We start from the raw sequence: 22017 nt of genomic DNA, 5'->3' as shown, positions 1-22017 counted from the left end.
TGAATAAATGAATTTATAAAAAAATATTTGGCTGCAAATTTTGAATATTCTGTTGTTTTTAATGTATAATGAGCCGAAATATGTTGTTTTAGGGGTAATAACAAGCCGAAGTATAATTAAGAGATCAGTGGGTGGGTATGATAATTAGTCATAAATTGTTTGAAATCTAAAGTTCTTTGAATCTGGAAACTAAAGAGTGAAAGACTACCAAACAAAGAAGCCCATTCAAAGACTTCAATTTACCCTTAATTATGTGAAAAAATTTTTTACTTACAGTCTACAGAAGTCGGAGTAAACAGTCGTGGATTGTATAAAACATTTGCTGGTTGAAGTTTCTTGTTCGTTTCTGTAAATGAGGAATGTTTAACAAGAGCGCTTGATGCATTGATCATTTGTGTATGATGAAAAGTGTTTGTTGATTGAGATGCGTCGTGAATTTTTTCAAGATGAACTTAAACGAAAAACAGAAATCTTTTACACAGTTGAAAGTCCTCTGGGAAGAGTATTCGACGATTACAGACCTAAAGGTTGTTGGAAAGTCTTGAATCTCGAAAGAAGTTATCTTTCTAAGTTCTAACTACGTGACCCTATACGAAAGTCATTTTATGTTAATTGTAATATTGTGTTCTACCATTATTTTGAGGTTTTCCGTTTCTAGAAAAAAGAAACGGCGCTCAAAAAGTTTTCAGATACAGTCCAAATCTTTCAAGCTACTGATGAGAGACTAACTTCTTTTGATAGGTAGTAGCTTTACTTTTGTCGGTTACAGCATGCTCTATGCAAAATAGCTATAAATTTTTAATTAATGGCTTCCATAATCTGTCCTGGAGTTATTCTGGTGGATGTTTATGGGAGAGGGGGGGGGGGCGACTGACTGCCAAGTGTTGCTTATTTCAACAAGATTTTGATGTCCAGTTGTGCCAATATAGTCACAAATTTCTCAAGTGGACCAGCCATGTTGACATTAAATACTGGTACAGGAAGTGTTATTGGAATTGTTTGATTCAAGACTGCTATGGAGTATGCACTAGAAGTGCTACCTTGCCAGAAATGAAATACATATATTGGGGCTAAATTTCTAACTTGTATGCACCATTGCCACACTATATGAACTGGCCTTAATTCAACTGTATTTACCATCATTTAATGTGTATTATGCAGTGGAACCAATACTTATAGGCACTTCTTGGTAGTTAACATCTCCCGTAACCATTGCACTTTAACCTCTCATAAGCAGACTCCTCTTTTAAGTAGACACCAAGTTGTGGTCCCAAAGGTGTCTCTTTACGAGAGGTTTAACTGCAATTATGTATTTTACAGTTTATTGTAATTTTACAAAATCAACTATTTAAGTAATAATCATTTTTGTCTTTACTAGAAATGAATTATCTAGCATAAGCAATCTCCTGTGTCATGAATTTCTCAAGGTTATCAATCATCAATGTGAGATTTTGGAGGATGACTTTGCCTTTGTGAATTTTCTCATCCAAGGCACTGGTTATCATTTGCTTTTAGCTATATACTCTCTTGCTGATCATGTAAGTCTATGTTTTTAGTTGTATAGTAATTTCATATCTAGGGATGAGCCATATTTTGTATGAAACAAGAATTAGTTTTGATGGTGTATTTTAGGTTGATAATGGTAATGCAGAAGTATCAAACCTCCTTGTGTCGCTAATACCTTGTGTTTTTTCTGCAACATGTCACATGGACGACAATGATAGTATGTTCATTTACCACTAAATCATTCATAACTTTCACTTTCATGTGATAGCAATGTCTGTTTTTTTGATAGCAGTGGAAATTCTAAAGAAGCTAGCTGTGCTGTTCAAAGACCTGACATCCGGTCAAAGTGTTTTGCCACATCTTTATGAAACCTTAATATTCAGTGCTGATAAAGGACTTGGTGTTATGTCTTTGTTTATGCTATTACTCGATGTGTTGTGCAAACTCAACAACAAAAGTTGTGCCCTATCAATGGCTGAATGCACGGTTAATATTATTGAGAAACTAACATCATTGTTGCAAGTATTCTCCGAACCATTTGACATTGCTGATACAGTGACTTTAAATGAAGGTATCTTTGAATGCTTTTGGTGTAGAAATGCTAAACTTGTGGCCATGTTTGCCGTTTTGTGTATGCTTTGGAGTTTACTCTGGGGAATGAAATTCTGTGACATCTTGGCTGGTAGGACTGAATTGAGTGACTTTGTTGAAAAACTTTTGAAAATCCTGGCAAATCTTCAAACAAATCCATGGTATGGAGGGGGACTTAGAGAATACGAAAATCGGGGTTCGATTTTGGGTTTTGGAATATTTTTGATGTACTCTATTCTACGGTTTGTCTTGATCCTGATGACAAGTTGTCTGCCTAGAGAAAACGTTTCAAATTCTGATTTGAAAAGGAAACTGAACAGCAAAGTTCAAGTGTTTTTGAACAACAAAGGATGTGATTTTATAAAATTCGTTGGGGCATCATTGAATATAGTTACGAAAGATGGAAATATGGATTTTGAGCTTGAAAGCTTGCTCAAAAAGCAAGCTGTGTATGTTTTAAAAGGAACAGGACGTCTTATAACGTCTGTCAAACGGGCTATGGCTGCCTTGAGAAAAAGCAAGACTGATCGACGATCTTTCTCTATTTTCTCCTATCAACCTTCACAAATTACTTCAAGTGGTAGCCTTAATCAAACTGTTGATTCAAGTACGGATGAAGATTGGGCTCAAGTTGAAGCAACAGTAAACATTCATTGTTCTCTTCATTCGAACTTAGACTGTAATGTTGTTCAACTTGCTTTGGCGATATTGACTGTGTTTAAAGAAAGTTTGATTGAGGAACTAGAGATGGTTTGTTTGAATATTTTTGCCCGTTGTGGAATGTGTCGTTGTATGAATATCTCGTCTACATCTATTTTCATACTTCACAGGTTCGTTTTTAGTGCAAAGTTTCCATGGGAACTTTTTAGTATTGTGGTGAGTGGCGAAAATTCACACACAGTCAGTCAGTCAGTCAGTCAGTCAGTCAGTCAGGCAGGCAGTCATAGTGTAAACCTTCCGGGGGGCTAATTTTATGTTTAGTAATTTTTTAGAGATTTATTATCAGTTTTTCAGCGATTATTAAGAGAGAATTTATTGCTATGAAAGTGCAAATACGAAATGAATTTTCATTCACGCAAACTTGCTGAAAACTGGACTTGTTCATCAACTGATGCAAATTGTACGAATCGAACATCGTTGCATTTTACTGCTCGGTGCCTTATTATTTAAGTCGTTGAAATTAGCGCGAAAGTTTACGCAATCTTTGAGCAAGTTGTAGCTATTTGTCAAAAAACAAACTACTTAGCCTTTGATAAGCACTTTTCGAAATGAATTTTAACTTAGCATTTTTTGAATCGCCAAGGCTCGATACTAAGCTTTCTTGAAACAAATTTTATTTGCCATGATTAGAAACATTTTTTCTAAGAAACATTGCACTGTCCTTGGATCCCTAGTTCTTGTTGTTGTTATATTTTTTTGCGTAGGCGATGAACTACTCTCTGTACATAGCGCCAAATTTTCCAATGTAATATCATATATGTCTTTTAACAATGAGTTATACATTTTCCAAGCAACGTGTAGGTATTTCATTGCTAGACGATGGGCGTTTATTTTGCCTTACGACCCACGGCTGGGCATACATAGTTGCGTTTTGTCTCATGCGTCCTGTCTTTTGTCACAATTTAGAGTTTTGGGGTTTTATGAAAACGACCTTCGTGATAAAGTTGATGTGATATGTTCTGCTTTTCATCTGGTTTTTAAATATTATTTAATTCATATTTCTTTTTCATACGTAGATTGCCAGAGAGGTCGCCGGACGTTCAAAATCTTGCATTGCGTCTGTTTGGCAAGATCATGCTTCAAGATAATCTCAACGCGAAAGGTCAGTCGCGACGAAAAATTGATTCCTACTCCAACTCCACTGATGATGTGTTTTTGACAAACGAAAATTATCGTTCAATTGATAATTGGCCATGTTTTGACCGATTGGCGTCCATTGTGACCACAAGTGACGTGGAAATTGTTTTGAAGACATTAAAATACTTACGCTCTTTGTCAAAAATAGCAATCGCCAATCTTAAACATGCTTTGTTTGTAAAAGTATTTTTTCCTTATCTGCTTACCATTAACGAAAAGAAAAGGACGAACTCCTTCAAAGAAATTTGTCAAAATGTAGCTGTTAGCAATCTCCGTAATCCCTACGATTCTGGATATGGAACGCCATCTGAATTTGATAGCGGGAGAAAGGTGAGTAGGATTGTGGGCGCAGATCGAGATTTGGCTTCATCCGAAGAATCAATTAAGATATGTCTGAACACTATTCTTGACCTTTTGGAGAAGGAACGTTTTCGGGTTGAGTTTATGAACCCCTTAGCTATTGAGTGTGTTGTTAATTTCCTGGGTGATCCATCACTTCATCAATTGTGTTTGGAGGTCTTGAAGATGCTTGCTGTTACACCCAATGAAGAAACGGAAACAGCTGATGGTAAAAGATCATCTACAAAAACATTCTACATCAAACCTGAAGACAATTTGATAGTTATCAGATTATTTCTTAGGGCCATGTTCATGCTTCAACCTATGCTTCATACTCCAGATTATGTCGAGCTCAATGACTTTGAGCGGAAAATTCGAAACACTTTAAGCTTGCCTTGCGTATGTCGGCAAGTATATCAACTTTGGGCAGCTTGTTTTCATGTTTTGAAACAAAGTGTTTTATTTCGCGAGGGTTTCTTGAAATATGGTGGTCCTGCTTCCGTTGTCACAATTTTAAAACTCGTTAAAGAATTTCTGTACAAAGCGAAGACACAATCCGAGTTAAAGGGACATGTCCTTTCATGTGTTAAGCTTATGGAATCAGCAATGGCTGTTGGTCTGGAGTTTGCTTTTGAACTTGTTGATGGTGTCCAGGTTGGTATAATATAATAATAATCTTCATGAAGTATTTTTTTTATATTATTGCTATGTTTTCTAGCTTTGTCTTCAAATCAACGAACATTTGCGCATCATCCAACGTTTGATTCAGAAAGATAAACTTTTAAAAGAAATTGCTGGGAAAACTTTTTGTCAAGCTCTTTTGAACCTTTCTATCGGGGCGGTGGGCGTGGACGAATCAACGAGTAAGGAAACAAAGAGCACAGAAAGAATCGTGTTTGACTTTATCTGTGCCGGGGACAGTGAAAGTGACAATGATGCTTTTCAAATGGTAAGTACAAAGCAGTGTGCCATGATGGTGGCCAAAGACTTGGAACCAGGTTACGATGCAGACACTGAGTTAGAGATTGGTCAGAGTAATTCATCAAACAAGGGGATTGGACCTTGTGTTGTAATGAAGTCAAGAAGAATGCGTGATAGGCCAAGGCAACGCAATACTGTTGTACAGCGGTTTATCATACATCCAAACCTATGTGAGCAACTTATACAATTTATCGACGAAGATATAGAGAATATTGCGTACGTAACAATCCTTGCTTACTTTGTTTTATATAAATAGTGAGTTATGTTGTTTGATGATCTTTAGTGTAAATAAAATGTTTATTTATAGAAAAGATAGACCACTAGTTTTGTTCATATTAGAAGGACTCAGTGAATTGGCATCTTATTCCGGCAGAAATCGACAAATCTTAAGTGAAAAGGTAGAGATCTCAATGTAAACAGACTGAAAGATTAAATTTAATAATTTTCAATAATATTCAATAATATTAATTTATTTTCAAGAATATGAATTTATTCAGTAATGATAATTCATGTTCAATAATAATGTCCTCGGATCTTCTCGTTTTACATAAGCCCGTGCAAACGCAGTAAACATCGCTTATTTCTTAATTATTAAAGTCAATTATATTAAATTCAGGGCTTTCTCAGTCTTGTCCTTAAGACTTTCACTCGTTGCATGACCTCCAAAGATGCCAGAATTACAGGTAAGTTGTTTTAAATTCTTTCTTATGATGGATAACATTCATTATCCCTAACCCATTGTTCTATGATATCGTAACCAAATCCCTACTAGTTCCTTAGCATCCCCATTTGACTCAAGTCATTTTATAAACATATCTTGACAGTTGTACAGAAGACCGTTCTCGAACTAATTGTCACGTTGGCTGGTCACGAAATTCGCTGTAACGACTTGACGACATTATTGAACTTTCTGAAAATTGACAATCCGTCTTGGGTAAGTAAAATTTATTATACGAAAGATGTTGTATGGAAAATTGAACATCAGTAAAAACAGAGGGAATGGTACGTTTGACTCTCTAACTATGTTCATTAATTAGTGTTTTAGATTATTGATGATTTTGTTGATTATGCAGGGTCTACTGATGAAGGCATTAAATCAAATAACTATGTTATCGATTGCTTCACATGGTCCGTTGAATTCATTCGTATTTCCTGCGAGAACAATGGTGTTTGACGAGAAGAAATACAAAGAGATTGACCTTACTACTCAGCGTCCTGCGATAGCTTCATTGAAAATTTCAAAATCAAAAAAATTTAAAACTAGTCAGACTATCGATCTTCTTTGTCCTCCTTGGAAAGTGAATGTGTTTTCGTTAAACGTCAGTCAGCATATCCCATGGCCCGTTGGTAGTTTTAGTTTGGCTTTCTGGTTGAAGATTGATGACGGGAGATGTTCTGAGAACAGTCACGTGAAGATCACGCGTGGAAGTCACAAAGAAGAAAAGAATCTTTTGACGGATTATCTTCAAGATGAGCTTGATAATATTGTTCATATTGCATCTTTCGGTACCTCAATTGCTTGGTTTGAAGTATGGTTTGACTTCAAAAAATCTTCATTAATATGCAGGTATAATAGTACTCCAACATATTTTGTATTTTACGTTCGCTTTTATTCATATCTCGAGCATGCGCATTTAAAATATTCACGGTGTATATTCTCAATAGATGGTCGTATGATGATACTGTAACTGACGCGAGTATTAGCCGAGACATCTTGCCTGTTCAATTCCCATTTAAGGCTTGTGATTGGACTCACGTTGTTATATCAGTTCAAGCTGGTCAGGAGGGTGATGTCAACGGTGGCTTGGTGAGTAACTTAAATTACAGAAGGTATATTTATATATAGAGATTTTTTTGCAGGGAAAAATCTGATTAATATCTTGAAGAGCATGTCTGCCTGGGTGAATAACAATTAATAACATATGCTTATGTTATCAGTTCCCAGACTACAGTTATCATTCGTCTTAGCAACGCTTTTCCAAGGCAATATTTAGTTATATTTGTCTGTTAATCGTGCAACTAACGATAATTATTTTTATACTTCTGAAAGATGACATTTTTGATTGACGGAGCTTCCGAAACAACAAAAGAATATCGCTATCCCACAATTCCTGCGCGCAAGGTTGATCCGCCAACGTTGTGGATTGGTCAGCGGAGCTCTGGTGGAGATCATACGAACATAAGTTCTGGCAAGCGTAATCTTCGGCCATATCTGAAGCTTGGAAATGTTGCCTTGTTTATTGGTAAGACTTCTTTCTCTTTTAACCAGATTCATTTTTCCTTCCTGAAAGAAAGTGATTAATTTTTTCCCGGAAAAGCAACTCTTTTCATACTATGTACGGAGGGTGCCAACAATTAGGCGTTAAATAAATTTGAGTCTTTTTATAGTTATTGTTTTTCGTTTCTATAGTTCATCTCATCCTATTTCTTTGTCATTAAATCGTTTCCATTTATGTCTGTAGTTTTTCTTCGTCATATAGTCGTTCTTCTTCGTTTGTTTGTCTTTCTTCTTCGTTTGATTGTCGCTCTTCGTTTTAATAATCGCCCTTTCCTCATACTTTGTATGACGTAATCGTGCTGTGTATCAGTTTTTCCAGATAAAACAAAGATTTATTATTTCAGGGGAATTACATAGAGATGAAGGTGGGCTGACAGCTCTTATTTCTAAACTTCATAACTCATCAAAACACAGCGATAAACGAAAAACTGTTGAACTGGATGAAGCTGCATTTCTGAACCTTCTTGGAGCAAATTGCCAGGCTTTAGAATTCCGCTTATCTGAAGCAACATCACAAGATTTTAAGTAGGTTTTTATGTGTGGTGCACAGATAACTAGAATGTTTTCTTTATTGATTTTTTATTGTTTAGCCATCACTTAGACATAAAATGTCTAGAAAGATTACCCGAATGTCATGCGCAGTTCTTCGTTTGTGGTCCACATGGTCAACCTGTGCTAGTTGATGAACAGCGATGGAACGAGATCAAAGCATCACTTAGAAAGCAGTTATTGTTGGTTTTCTCTCCATCTCATCCTGACAATTTTTTGGAATATAAACTTGAAGATACAAGTTGGACAGGAAATACATCAATCACTGATAACTGCCAGACAATTGACGTCATTTATAGTGCTCAAGCTTCCGTATGTCACCGTCAACAGTTTAAAGAAACTATCGAAAAAATTGGTGGCATTAGTGTTCTCTTATTTCTCTTTGCAAAAGTAGGTTTGCATTGCCTTACCGAATTATTTCACATTGCTCAACTTAGAATGAAAAATCTTTGTTTTTCAGACGGTCGAAAAGTCCGCTGACGAGAAAGCACAGGCGGACGCGCTTTCCGTTTTCTTGACATTAGGAAAAGGAGATGTTAGTCATGCCAAAGATTTGGATTCTTTTCTTGCTTACAAAATGATCCTTAAAGTTTTGCTTACACCACGTTGCATGGCTGGAAGTCACTTTGTCAATGTACGTATGTCCACTTTTGCATTTGTCAACGTACATTTTTCAAAACTTCCTTTTGCTAACCATTCAAAACAAAATCTTATTTCCTATTATTTCATCTTGGTAACACGTTTGTTGAACTCGCTTATTTTGTTATTCCTTGACATGAATTGGTGACAGCGTCTCTCCAATAACGTTTGTGTTCATCACTATTTTTGACAATAGCACAATTGTTTTAGGTGTTTATGAAGGCTGCTTGCGATGGAGAAGTTTTAAGAGAGACAGGTGTTAGCGACAAACCTTACTTTGTCAATTTTAACACGACAGCAGTGATAAAAAACTTTGAAATTCTTCGTGAGTTTCTTCTAAACTGGCGGATTTGGTATCGAAAGTCTGATGCTCCCGAGTCATGGCACATGATCTTACATGCTTTGGAAACTCTTACAAGATTTAATCATCCATATTCCGCTTTCAACATTCGTCAATTTGAAACAGCTGATGCGTTAGGTGCACTATTACTTGGTTGTCAGGTGAGTAAAAACATTTTGAACTTCGTATATAATAAAGTATTATAATTTCCCATTTCACAACTAATTTTCTAATTTTGAGTTACGAAAGTTGCTTTTGTTTTTTAATTCGTTCTCCGTATACAACATAGGAAATTCAGGCTGAGAAGTTGGCCTTCTCGTCCCTCACTACAAATCTTCATCTGAAAATCATTCAGAATCTCTTCGGTTGTCCCCCAAATCCACAAGTTTTAAAACGTATTTGTGAGTTCCTTGTGGCCATTCACCCGACCTATGAAACATTGGTTGTTCATGCTCCAGGAAATCTGTACCTTTCACCCATCGCAATTCTTGCTGGTAAGTGTCATTTACTGCCTGCAATTTGAAGATTTGTTGACGACAAGATGCTGCAATTAGAAAATTGTATAGGAAATTAATGTGTTGATGATTGATGAAGTGATTTGATTTGTCCGTAACTGATGGCAACAATGTTTTCGTAAGGGTTCACATGTATCTACATATTGTTGTAGACGATAAAGAGCTACTTCCTGAAGAAAAAGAAGGAGGAGAAGTTGAAGGGAAAAAAGAAGAGCAGGATATTGAAAGATCTCGTTCTGAAACATTGTTGTCTGCCCAATCTGTGGATGAAACAACGTGTATTTTCAGCTCAAGAGATAAGCTCACAAATGTATCTGAAATAGATGCAAGTAATATAATGATCACAGTTGGACATATGCCAAAAATTTCTGACGAAAGTTTGGAGAATGAAAACGTCATTGAAACAGATAATACTCATCAAGATCAATTGAAACTAGCGTAAGTATTTGAGGAGATATTTAAATAAATATTAGGTAAGAAAGTGTCATCACTGTTAGTTAAGAAATTCGGCGATCATTCTTTAGCTTGTTGGTGCTTTCTGTTAACGAATTCTTAAGTTACCCTTGTTTATTGCAATCTTAGGTATAACTTTGAGGCACATAATTCTTTGTAGAAGAACAATATTTGCTCTGTAGGTCTTGTAGGAATCGTTGTAATCCAAAAATGATAAACTATTACGTAGCGCTTAACAGCATGCAATTAAATTTAGGCGTCGTTTTATCTAGGGGTGACGTTTCTTCGTCGAAATCAATGTCGTCCCAGGCCACGAACTCTGGTGATGATTTTATTGTTGAAGAGAACGAGTTTTCCGTTCCTCCAACCATGACAACTTACAGATATTTAAAACGACAGCGCTCGGAGTTGCAAGAACATTCCAAGTTGGATGAACTAAGAAGTGGACTTTTAGAATTGATCAATTGTATGCTGGTCAATATGACGGACATTGCTATTGAAGGAGTATTGAGTGATATTTTAAAGTTTGAATATTTTTTATGTTTCGTCAACTATCCTTTGGCCAGGGTACGAGCTGTATCGATACAGGTACAATCCCTGCTTTCCTTATTGAACGCTTATTCAGAAATTGTTCAAAGCTTTGTGAATGTTGAGGGATTCAGATTTTTATGCACACAGTAAACATTTATTTCTTAACTATTGCGCTGTCACAGTTAGCATTATTGCTGTCTGGCACATTTACCATGATTGCCTTCTGGCACATTTACCATGATTGCCTTCTGGCACATTTACCATGATTGCCTTCTGGCACTGACTAGATACTACAAACTTTGTTTTGGTCTTTTTTGAAATATTTTCAAACAGGTCTGTTTTGCTCCTATGGGCTATTGTAAAGTTTTTGGTGCATAATAAATAACCGAAAGGGCAGCTTTTTTTGGTTTACCGTACAACAGAGTTATATATTATTATATCTTATTATGGATCATAAAAAATAAATACGGAAGTTTAATAATTTTATTACTTAATTATTCAGTATCATTCACATTTATTTAATAATTTTTGGCAGATCCTTTGTAAAATGCTGGAACGCGGATCTCTAAATATGCTGGAGTCATTTCAACAAATACAAGGTTTTCATTTGTTAGCCGTGCAGCTACACTTATATCCCATCACTCAAGATGTGGCCGAAGCCTGCTTCCGTTTATTTTTTCAACAGCCAGTTTACATCAAGGAAACGTAAGTTAATGTAGACTTACTTATAGGAAACAGCTTTAAATTTATGTTATTTTCTTTTGTCATTAGTCATTTTATTGTTGCTATAAAACGGGGCAGTGAAATTACCAGGAAAATAAACGTTCTTGCTGGAATACCGCTGTTGGCCATGATGGAAGGCTCAATTGACTCGCCAGAAATATTTAAGTTTCTTTCTCAAGTCCTTGTGAAACTGATTCACACTGTTGAGAATTTCTTACTAAAGGCTGCCGATCAGGGCTTACTGAAGATTCTTGTTAACACAGCTCGCGGCCTTTGTGTTTGGCGTATCAATAACAGGTGATAGTTGTATTTCTTTATGGAACCGTTATTAATCCTTAAAATTTATATAATTCGTTTCATTACCAGTGATAAATCAATGTCTCAAACAACAGCTGGAGCGATATTGGATAACCTACAATATTTAATCATGGCTATTGTTTATGGATCATTAAGGTTATATTAGTTATATCATTCTGTATTACGGTACTGTGTCCTTATTCATTTTTTAGAGCATTTATATTTCGACACCTTTAAGATGCTACTGTAGATATCAACCAAGGTGTCACCATTCATATGACAATTTGATGAGAAAAAAAACGCCAATGCAGATACCAACCAAAGTGTCATCACTTCTATACAATTTGTCCCTCCTAGACAATTTGATATAAAGAAAAAACGCCAGTTCAGACACCAATTAAGATGTTATCATTCCTAACTAATATGCTTGAAAATGTTGTTTTTTGCTAGAAACTGCATTTTCTTTATGTCTTTATTAATTTGTAGAATGTGTGGAGATCGTTATTATCAAATATTTGACGACTTGCTTTTGTCTTTGGATTCCCCCGAATTCAATGATAAAAATCAAGGTGGAACACCTTTGGTGATATTTTCCATAACTTATCCATAATTCCACGATTCTTAAACTAATTATTGTCCTCAATCGCTCTCGCTAAAAATATATTTTCATAGTTCTTGTATTGCTACAATAATTGTTATTGTTGTATTTTTGTGTGCAGTCAGTAATCTCTTCAATGTTTTGAACGCTTGTTTTGTAGACAGACCTCATAAACTATGGACGTTTTATTTCTATAGGATTAAATCAATTATTAAGTTGTTGTTTGATGTTCTTACGACAATGTGCAATAAGGTTTGCTTTGGACTATATCGAGTTTGTCAAAAAATCTCAGAAGAATAATCGTCGTTGTTTAATTCCTACACTCAGGTAAAAACAGTATTGCAGTTTATTTTTTGTTGCCTTTTGTGACTTCTCATCTATCTCCGCCTACTGCTGTTGTCCATCGTCGTATCTCCTACCTGTCAAACATTTGTGTAATGTTACGTCATACGTAATCATCTTTGTTTTTTTAGACGTACAGTCAAAAACAGTAATGACAACGCTGATGCCGTACGCGTTAGCTGTAATAATTATTATTTATTTTGGCGGACATTGGACCCACAAGATTTTCCTGTGTTGTGGTGTATATCTCCATATGAACCTTTACCTGCTGAAGCAACACCATCTGAGATCACCTCTAGGTTTCATGATGTCTGTGTCAAAGCTGTGAATATGATTTGTTATTCTGATACGATTACGTCATTGCCGTATGATCTTGAACTACGTCATGCCGATTTTAAATTACCATCGCATTTTGAGAAGTACAAACCTGAAGATTTTTGCTCTTTACTTCGTTCCAGTGAGATATTTACTCAATGGATGTTCTGTTTGTTTGTGGACTTTCTTGATTATGCGTTGGTAAGTTATTGGGTCGTTTAAATCATATCAAGTGAAGATTTTTATGTAGAAAATGTTTTGATACTCTCATGATTGAAATACTAAAAATATATTCAGAGCATTTTTATTTATGCATAATATCTTCGACAATTGCATGTTTTCACTTTTCCAGCAGGCCTGGATAAAATGTTTCACTTGCTAGCAGCAACTTTAAAAATTAGCATTCTCTGCGAAAATTTTCACTCGTAACTATTTATAACAAGCATTTTCACATTGCGATTGTCTGCAAATTCCTTACGGTCTTGCTTACTCAATAGAACACAAATCATAATGTATTATGACTTATGTAAATTGATGCATCTACTCATTTTCGATAAACTTCCTGCGAGTTACAAAAATATTTCTTGCGAGTAATTTTTTGAAAAGTTTCCTGCCGGCACTGCGGGACATTTTCAAGCCCTGTTTTACAGAGAAATTTTCCAATTGTGATTAATGCAAACACTTGCAAATACAAAATGTTCTAATTCCTACAAGAAATGTCCAACATGTAGTTTTTGTAAATTTTTGGAGGAAACTTTTCTTGTATTGCATGGCAAGTAGCCAATGTGGCAAAACTAATCGAAAAGTAGTTTTAGAGCAATATTTCGTCCGTTCCATTATAGCATCGTGGATCTCAGCATGTCACAAATAAATGGCAAGAACTTATCTATCATTCAAAGGATAAAATCCGACATCTGGTATGTAAAAGATGACCATTGAAAGACCATGTGCAACATATACTGCATCTTAACCCACCCACTCCTCCTTTAAACAAAGAAGATCACATCAACAACCAATTTATTAGTGATATGAAAACATCATCAATTTCACCGGAATGCATTTTAGTTTTATCATCTTTCTCTCTTGAAGATATGTCGACTGTTTGTTTACTTGATGTCTCCTTTCGGGAGCTGAAGATCAAAGTCTTTGCTCTACAATTTATTAAGTCGCAGGAGGGAGAGTCCATGTTTTTGAATATATTACTCGGAGGAATTACATCCAAGGTTCGTGATGAAAGCAAGTATTTTTTAAGCATCGAGTTATTTTCTCATCTCTGTTTGTATTTAAGAGCTTTTAACTTTATCTGATGAGGAGTTCTACTTTCAGCAAAAAGAGAGAACTATAGCATACGTACGTTCATTCTTAAATGAAGTAAGAGAGGATTGTAGTAGGGAAGAAAAGGAATTGAGGAGAACTGTTGCAGAACTTTTGAAGAATGTCGAGGATCAAAAGATGGATGGTCTCGATGATGATTCGTTGAAACGGGTATAATAAATATGTCGTTTATCGAAGGAATTTGCGTTTTGCTTCTTTTGTACTACTGAAATTGAAATGTTTCGATATTATTTAATTTTATAGTAATTAGTTATCGTCATTTGATATCAACTTTGATTTTTTACCAATGAGCTGCGAGCGGACTCCTACCCTTTCCTGCAATCTGATTGGCTGTAGCAGCGGATGGATTTTTACGATGCTAAATACTTTCGTTTCGTTTTAAAATGAAAATTATCTGCCAAATTTTGATAATAACCTATGTTGAATAATTTTTAAGTTTCCAAGTAAAATGAAGAGCAAAGTTTTGAATGTTTACTTTGCCGCCATTATTAAATCTGACCAAGCAATCTTATAAGATTGTTGCCTTTAGTAAAAATAACAAATACTTGATTTACCGACACCTATATTTTTATATCTGGACCTCCCATCCTGTAAATAACATATATGTACACGTTTTTTATCTCTTCAGAAAGAGGAAGAGTGGACAAAGCAAGATATTTCAAAAAAACTTCAATACAAGAATAAGACAGATATTGAAAAGAAAAGGTATTTATTCTATTTTATGATGATTTTCTCAAATTCATAAGGTTACATCATGATTGTGTGATAAAAGTTGTCTATGATTAATGCGATCACCACATGTATCAAGCAAAAAACATTTTTGTATTAGAGAAGTACAAAAACAGTTTGTCTTGGACGTATTATCCAAGAAAACATATCGCTTTGTAATTAGAAAAAAAACTTGTCAAGCTAATATCCTACATTGTATGTTGTAGTACTTACTAATATCCTACATTGTATGTTGTAGTACTTACTAATATCCTACATTGTATGTTGTAGTACTTACTAATATCCTACATTGTATGTTGTAGCGCTTATCTAATTTCTTTTGGTAAATACTTTTCAGAGTAGAACGCGAATTAGAGCAACTCTGTGAGGGAATATCACGAAATGCACTTGAGGTCACTAAGGTTTCCATTGACGTTCAAGACAAGCAGCGACAGAACTTACTCAAACATGTAAAAAGTGCTCTATCAAACGATGTTCAAAGTCACAAATTGTGGCAAATGTTGGTTATGCAAGTTACCCACGAACGGTAAGGAAATATGAAGTTTTGGACAGTAATAGCATGCGACAACTACGGTAAAAGACAATGTTATGTGATGCGTAAACTCTAAAAGTTGTTTATGCCAACTTTCTTCCCCACAGTCATCTAGGTTGATCAGCAGTTTTGAGAGAGACATTTTTCTTGTACATTCATCTACTTTTTATTTTTAAATCGCTCAAGTACATTAATATGCTGTGTCTTCTGTTGTAACTTGATACAGAATCAATTATTGTTAGTCCCCCATAGGCTGCGTGTTGTGACACGGATTTTTAAAGCATTGACTACAGTATATGTGAAAGTATCTCTTTATCATCGAAAAAGACAGCAAAACTGTAAGGAAACGGAAGCTTTAAAACTTGATGAATGTTTTTCGTCTACTAGAGCCATTTGGTACGATAAAGAATTCTTCCCACAATCATGGCAGCTTGATAGAACCGAAGGACCTTGTAGAGTTCGTTGTCGTTTACAACGTTGTCATTTGGATGTCAATGAAAAGTTCATTATGCCTGAACATAGGAAAGCACGTAAGAAAACATAACTGATTTGCCTCCACCTCTCTCATGATTGTGACCACCTTGGAAACCGATTACATTGTATTTTTGTATTTTTAGAATCTGTTACTGTTCCTTTATTCTATCTCTTTGATGAGCCTCTTGGTGAGCCAACTTCAAAAAATGTTCATCATATATTCAACACAACAGATACGATTTGGTGAGTATTTTTAACGATTATTCCCAATCAATTTTTGCTTGTTTTGTCCTGTCGATTCCGTATATATAAGGAAAATTATGTTGGTATGTAGCTATTTACTGAAGCTTTACTTAAAATTATTTTTTTAGTTTTTGCACCGTTGTAAAAGCATAATGCCTTCGAGGAAAGTCCCCGGAGAAATTTTGATAGGTATGTTGGCCTTGAACGATTTGGATTTTTGTCAAACGTTAACTCATTTTTGTTGGATGATCAATTAGTTTCGTTTTCTTTTATCCAGGCGAGAAAAGAGTTTATTTTGTTGGTGAAGAGAACGATGTTAACATCAACACGGCACAGGTAACAGCAATTGATGTTAAAATATCGATTGTTTCATTTTTCATTTAGATTTTTCTTAAAATATCTATAATATTATTAATATATACCATTCATACACATGTTTTATTTTGTGTGCACGAAAAATATTTTGTTTGGTCTTTATCAATTTCTTTTTAGTTCTTTCTTGACGATGAAGATATCACGTCAGTTTCATGGTTGTTCCAACAAATTCGTGAAATTCTTAGACGTCGATATGCTCTTAAGGTACGCCATTCTTTAAGCATGCATGAGCATTAACAATTCCTCAGATTTACCGTATCTTTGATTTTGTCATTATTTTTATCTTGCAGGACAACGCTCTTGAGATTTTCCTCACGAACGGTCGCACGTTTTTACTTGCGTTTGAAACAACAAAGGACAGAGAGACTGTATATAAAGAATTATATGCTAAAGAATTGCCAAACTTAGTGACGACAGAGAATGTTGCAGACTTGACACAAAGGTGTTTTTTTATAATTTCAAGAATAAATTCATGTTGCACAAGTTGTATTTGATGCTGTTGATTTTAGATGGCAAAATGGCGAACTAACCAACTTCGCTTATTTAACTGAATTGAATAAGCAAGCTTGTCGATCCTTTAATGATCTTATGCAATACCCAGTGTTCCCTCTTGTTCTCGCTGATTATAAATGTGACGTATTGGATTTGACAGATGCATCGATTTACAGGTAACAATGTCAATGGTCAACTTCAAGTCATTATTAATTTTGTATTTAATTCATAGCGAATCTTGTTTTTTGTTCTTTCAAAACTTTTAGAACTATTCATGAAAATATTCTATTTTTCGAACATCTTATTGTAGGGACTTATCAAAACCAATCGCTGTTCAAAATCCATTAAGGATCCCGAAATACAAAGAAACTTACAGGGTAAGCAAGTTTATTAATAAGATTATGCATTAGTAGTAAGTGTTCCAAAATATTGAAATTTCGGTTCGGTTTCAAGACAATGAGGCTGTTAGTAGGTTTCAAAATATTGAGATTTTGCCGAAGATATGTTTATTTATATAACCTCACGAAATCTAATATTTTAAGAGTCTACAAGAACAATATGACATCACGAAGAGGCTTGATCCTATGAACTGTATTCCTCCTTATCACTATGGATCCCATTATTCAAACAGTGGTACTGTGTTGCACTTCCTTGTCCGTCTTCTCCCCTTCACGAAAATGTTCTTGATATATCAAGGTATATGGTTTCATGGATTTTTTATTATACGTGACAAATTTTTCAACGAGATCGTAACAATTTTCAGATAAACAATTTGATGTTCCTGATCGTACGTTTCATGCAATCGAAACGACCTGGAATCTTTCTTCATTTGCCTCTGCTCCTGATGTGAAGGAACTTATTCCCGAATTCTTTTTCTTGCCAGAATTTCTCCGTAATTCTGAAGGTAATATTTTTAGCGACTGTGACTGCCGTGTTTATATGAACTTCGACATTTCTTGGAAAGGTTTGCAATTGATATTTTTTGTATGAAACGAGTTATAAAGAATGATAAAATGTACATCACATGTACTCCACGTGGACATGACATGTACTCCACGTGGACATGACATGGACATTTTAACATTTATTTATTCCTGTTATAAGACTTCATAACATGTTAACCCGAATGGTGCGAAGGATTCTCTCTTTTTTCTTTAAAAATTATGATTATTTAGGTTTTGACTTCGGTGTTAGACAAAATGGACAACGTGTTATGGATGTACACTTGCCTACGTGGGCCTGCAATGATCCTCGTTTGTTTGTTTTCATTCATCGTCAGGTATGAATATTTGTTGTCTTTACCTTCTCACAATCCTTATTCACATTAATTTATCCATATTTATACATGCCTATCCTTTCGCACTGTATATCATTTACTTACACGTTTTTATTTTGTCTTTAGGCTCTAGAGTCTGATATTATCTCCAGCGCAATAAATAAATGGATCGATCTAGTTTTTGGTTTCAAGCAAGAAGGACAAGCTGCAATCAATGCCATTAACGTCTTTCATCCATCTGTAAGATGAGAGTTTTTTTATACGTATATCTTTTTTACAAGAAAAATATAAAGTTGTGTTTGTCAAGTATGTGAGTGAATGGTGATTAAAGTTGTATTTTAAATGGTTTCAAGTATGTGAGTGATGATGGTTGTAAAGTTGAGTGATGTGAGTGAATGGTGTCATTTGAGTCAGAGTTTGACTCTGAAGATGTTGTGTTGGTGATTAATGGAGTTGTTGTATTTGTAAGTATGTGAGTGAATGGTGATTAAAGTTGTGTTTATTTAGTGTTTGAGTGAATGGTGATTAAAGTTGTGTTTATTTAGTGTTTGAGTGAATGGTGATTAAAGTTGTGTTGGTTAAGTGTGATTATTGAACCATTTTGCTCATTTTGTTTCTCCTTATAGTATTCCTTTTTTTATTGTGTTTATTGTAAATCTTTCTTGGTTTTTATTTAACCCTCCCTATGCCTTACAAACGATAGCAACTGAAATAATTACGTGAATAAGGAAGTGAAGTTTAATGTGATGTGAAAAGAAATTATTTGAAAAATTAAATTTGACGTCTACATTACTACGAGCGTTACATCACACGAAGTTGCATCCTTAACAGGACAATCAACAGAACTAAACCTTAATTCCAATGTAACAAAGTTTTGTTTCCTTGAAGACAATACAACCGTCTGTGTAATAAGCCCGATATCAGCTTATAAAATTATACATGGTTCGCACCACTTGACATTCATTAGGTTATCAACTATCAAGGCTTCATTGAACATGCCCCTTGGCGGTCTCTGTTATTTTATGTATTTGTTTGCTCGTTCGACAACAAATTCTATCTATCTCAGACTTACATTGGTGGAATTGATGCAAACAGACTTCATGATCCTCTGCAACGCAAAGCTGTACAGACGATGATTGAAACGTACGGCCAGACTCCCGCCAAACTCTTCTCTGAGCGACATCCCGAGAAAAAACGACAAACCGTGGATCAATCTTCTACGATTAGCGGAACATTTACAGATTTTGATTCCTATTCAAAGTCAAGTGTGTCTGAGCGCTCTTCACAGAGACTCGTGCAAGGTATAGTTAAAGAAGAAACTAAGTTTTTTTTTAAACTTAGGAAAAGAAAAATTAAATGTGTTTAAACATGATTGACAACTTTTATTTTTGGAAATGCTTACTTCATCTTTGATGACTAAAAGTTTCCCCTCAATAACCATCTTTTTCTTTTTTTGTAAAGAAAGCAGTTAACCCTCCATATTAATCATTTCTCTTTCAGATGCTCCCAGTCCAATTTCGACTGTATATGGCATAAAATGGGGACAATACGTTGGTTCTCCTGCCTATCCTAGGCCTGCTATCTGCTGGTCATCTAAACACCCTCTACCAGTTGCACGCTTGGTGTCCCATCCCCAAAGTAGCATAATTATTTTGCCTCCAAATTCGACTCATCTTATGGTTACGAGAACTCGCAACCGGACGATGCATATAATATGGTCAGCGGTATTGAGTTGGGATTACGTTGACGATATCATTCGCATTTGGGATGCCAAGAAAGGTAGCAATGTCGGTTTCATGGAAAACATTGATTTTCATAAGGTAAGCATGAAGGTGAATGTTATTATTGGAGAAAAAAACGTAGAAATATGTCACATGATCAAGAACCTCGTCACATGATCGAGAAACATCGAGAAATATGTTACAACACATTTTACCGCTCAGCATAGGCCATGTTTTAGTAATTAGATGTCACGCTATAGGTACAATCATTGATGTTTTTATCAAGGTGACATGCTGTGCCGTATCAGAACAATGTAATCTACTGTGGATAGGAAGTTCAACTGGATGTCTTAACGTTTGGCCGACGAGATACGATAGAAATAGTGTAAGATATTTTTTCTGTTATTATTTATACTTTGTGTTTTGTCTAAAAAATGGATTTATTACACACTAAATCATCTATCATTTTCAGGAATGTGGTTTAGTGATAAGTGGTCGAAAGATTCGTTTGCAAGGGCATCAAGCTAGTATAATTTGTCTTGAAATCTGCTCAGCATTTAGTATTGTTGTTAGCGGCAGTGAAGATGGAACGGCTATCATTTGGGATTTGAATAGGTCAGTACTCACCTTTATTACTATCCAGCATAATTTAGACTTTATACAACCGTTCCTTAAGTTTCAAATTTTAATGTGCAATCTCTCTATCGTTTGCAAGGTTGTGCTATGTATGTAGTCTTTCTGAACATCCTTCACCTGTCAGTTTGGTTGCAATCAGTGATACTACGGGAGATATTGTAACAGTTTGTCATAAAGGTATTTATTTTACGATTTCATTGTGTTTATAAGAAAAACATTTTAGTGCAAAGTTTCCTATAGATATTTATTGTTGATATGTATATGAATGTTTCGTTAAGGTAACAATAGATCAAGCGTATTGAGGCTATGGTCAGTTAATGGAAGAGAGATCAAAAGTACTTCTTGTCAGGAGAAAGTAAACTGCGTTACTTTTTCTCGTGCACCAGAAGGAGTTTCGGTAAACTCTTTGGTAGCAGGCTTAGAAAATGGTGTAGTGAGGTTTGCAATATTCATTTTATATATTTTTAACGTGATGGATGTAAAGAGCTACTAAAACTGTCGAAGATCTTTTTACACGCGGCTTCGTTCATTTGGATGGACCATCATCAGGCTTAGTGAAAGAAAGCACTCTTTAAAGATCGTACTTTTCTCATTTCATCACTTTTAGACTTTGGAATACGTGGACGTTGGACCATATCGCTGATCTCAAAGATGATTCATGCCAAAGTCCTATTGTTGAGTAAGGAAGACTTTTCGTTTGGACTGATACTTTAACTGCTCGTTGTTTGTCAATGAGTGCCAGACTTCTAATGTGTTTTACATCCTTTTTAGCATCACCTATTCCCTCACCAGTCTTCATTTGTTCACTATTAATACCCAAGGTATAGTTCGAGCTTGGGGGAAAATTGAAAAAAGCTCGTATAGACCTCGGATATTGTCTGCAATGAGGTAACAGTTGGCTTTGAAAGAATTTGCGAAAAAGAATAAACATCAAATAATTCCTTGGTAACCTTGATGACACCCATGAATTGGTCTGCAGACTGAGAGAATCCCTACACTACATACGTTTAGAAAGGATTTCTCAACTTCTAAAAAATATAAAAGTTATTGATGCTTACATGATAAGCTGTGCACTGATAATGATTCGTCATTGCACATTGTTGAGGCAACGAGTTTTTCTATATGTAAGAAGTATATTTATATTGTGTATTTGAGGGTTACTTGCTCTTTTTGTAGGAGGCAGTAAAACATCACTATTTAATATATTTAGTATTTCTTGTAATATAGCTAGAATCATTTTCCTCAACAAAATTAGATGATCCTCAATATTCTCAATTTTTCGTATTTCTCGATATACTTCGAAAAGATAGCTATACTATACAAGTAACAAAAGTTCGTAAGTTTCTTGAC

At 35.1% G+C, this 22017-nt stretch overlaps 1 protein-coding gene across 1 annotated transcript; it reads left to right on the top strand.

Annotated features, from left to right (window-relative positions):
• The first annotated feature begins 174 nt into the window (after window positions 1-174).
• LOC124441754 (lysosomal-trafficking regulator-like) lies at window positions 175-21942 on the top strand. Its single transcript, XM_046992221.1, has 52 exons — window positions 175-527; window positions 659-741; window positions 1379-1538; window positions 1633-1723; window positions 1796-2927; window positions 3834-4947; window positions 5012-5490; window positions 5582-5672; window positions 5891-5957; window positions 6099-6208; window positions 6348-6841; window positions 6940-7081; window positions 7325-7517; window positions 7897-8077; window positions 8143-8491; window positions 8562-8735; window positions 8951-9241; window positions 9370-9574; window positions 9748-10033; window positions 10321-10636; window positions 11115-11284; window positions 11351-11599; window positions 11669-11755; window positions 12086-12168; window positions 12395-12524; window positions 12671-13055; window positions 13697-13771; window positions 13919-14077; window positions 14181-14339; window positions 14818-14894; window positions 15256-15444; window positions 15838-15980; window positions 16068-16167; window positions 16238-16250; window positions 16296-16356; window positions 16445-16503; window positions 16660-16746; window positions 16833-16984; window positions 17052-17210; window positions 17345-17411; window positions 17577-17730; window positions 17798-17938; window positions 18210-18313; window positions 18437-18550; window positions 19377-19611; window positions 19811-20130; window positions 20318-20416; window positions 20504-20646; window positions 20747-20844; window positions 20946-21105; window positions 21275-21346; window positions 21439-21942. The coding sequence occupies exons 1-52, from the start codon at window positions 447-449 to the stop codon at window positions 21557-21559; spliced, it is 10404 nt and encodes a 3467-aa protein (XP_046848177.1). The 5' UTR covers window positions 175-446; the 3' UTR covers window positions 21560-21942.
• Window positions 21943-22017: the final 75 nt, after the last annotated feature.

This window comes from Xenia sp. Carnegie-2017, unplaced genomic scaffold, assembly GCF_021976095.1.
Source record: "Xenia sp. Carnegie-2017 unplaced genomic scaffold, XeniaSp_v1 HiC_scaffold_20, whole genome shotgun sequence".
NCBI classification, from domain to species: domain Eukaryota; kingdom Metazoa; phylum Cnidaria; class Anthozoa; order Malacalcyonacea; family Xeniidae; genus Xenia; species Xenia sp. Carnegie-2017.
The sequence above is the reverse complement of the archived record's forward strand: the minus strand, read 5'-3'. Positions and strand labels throughout refer to the sequence as shown.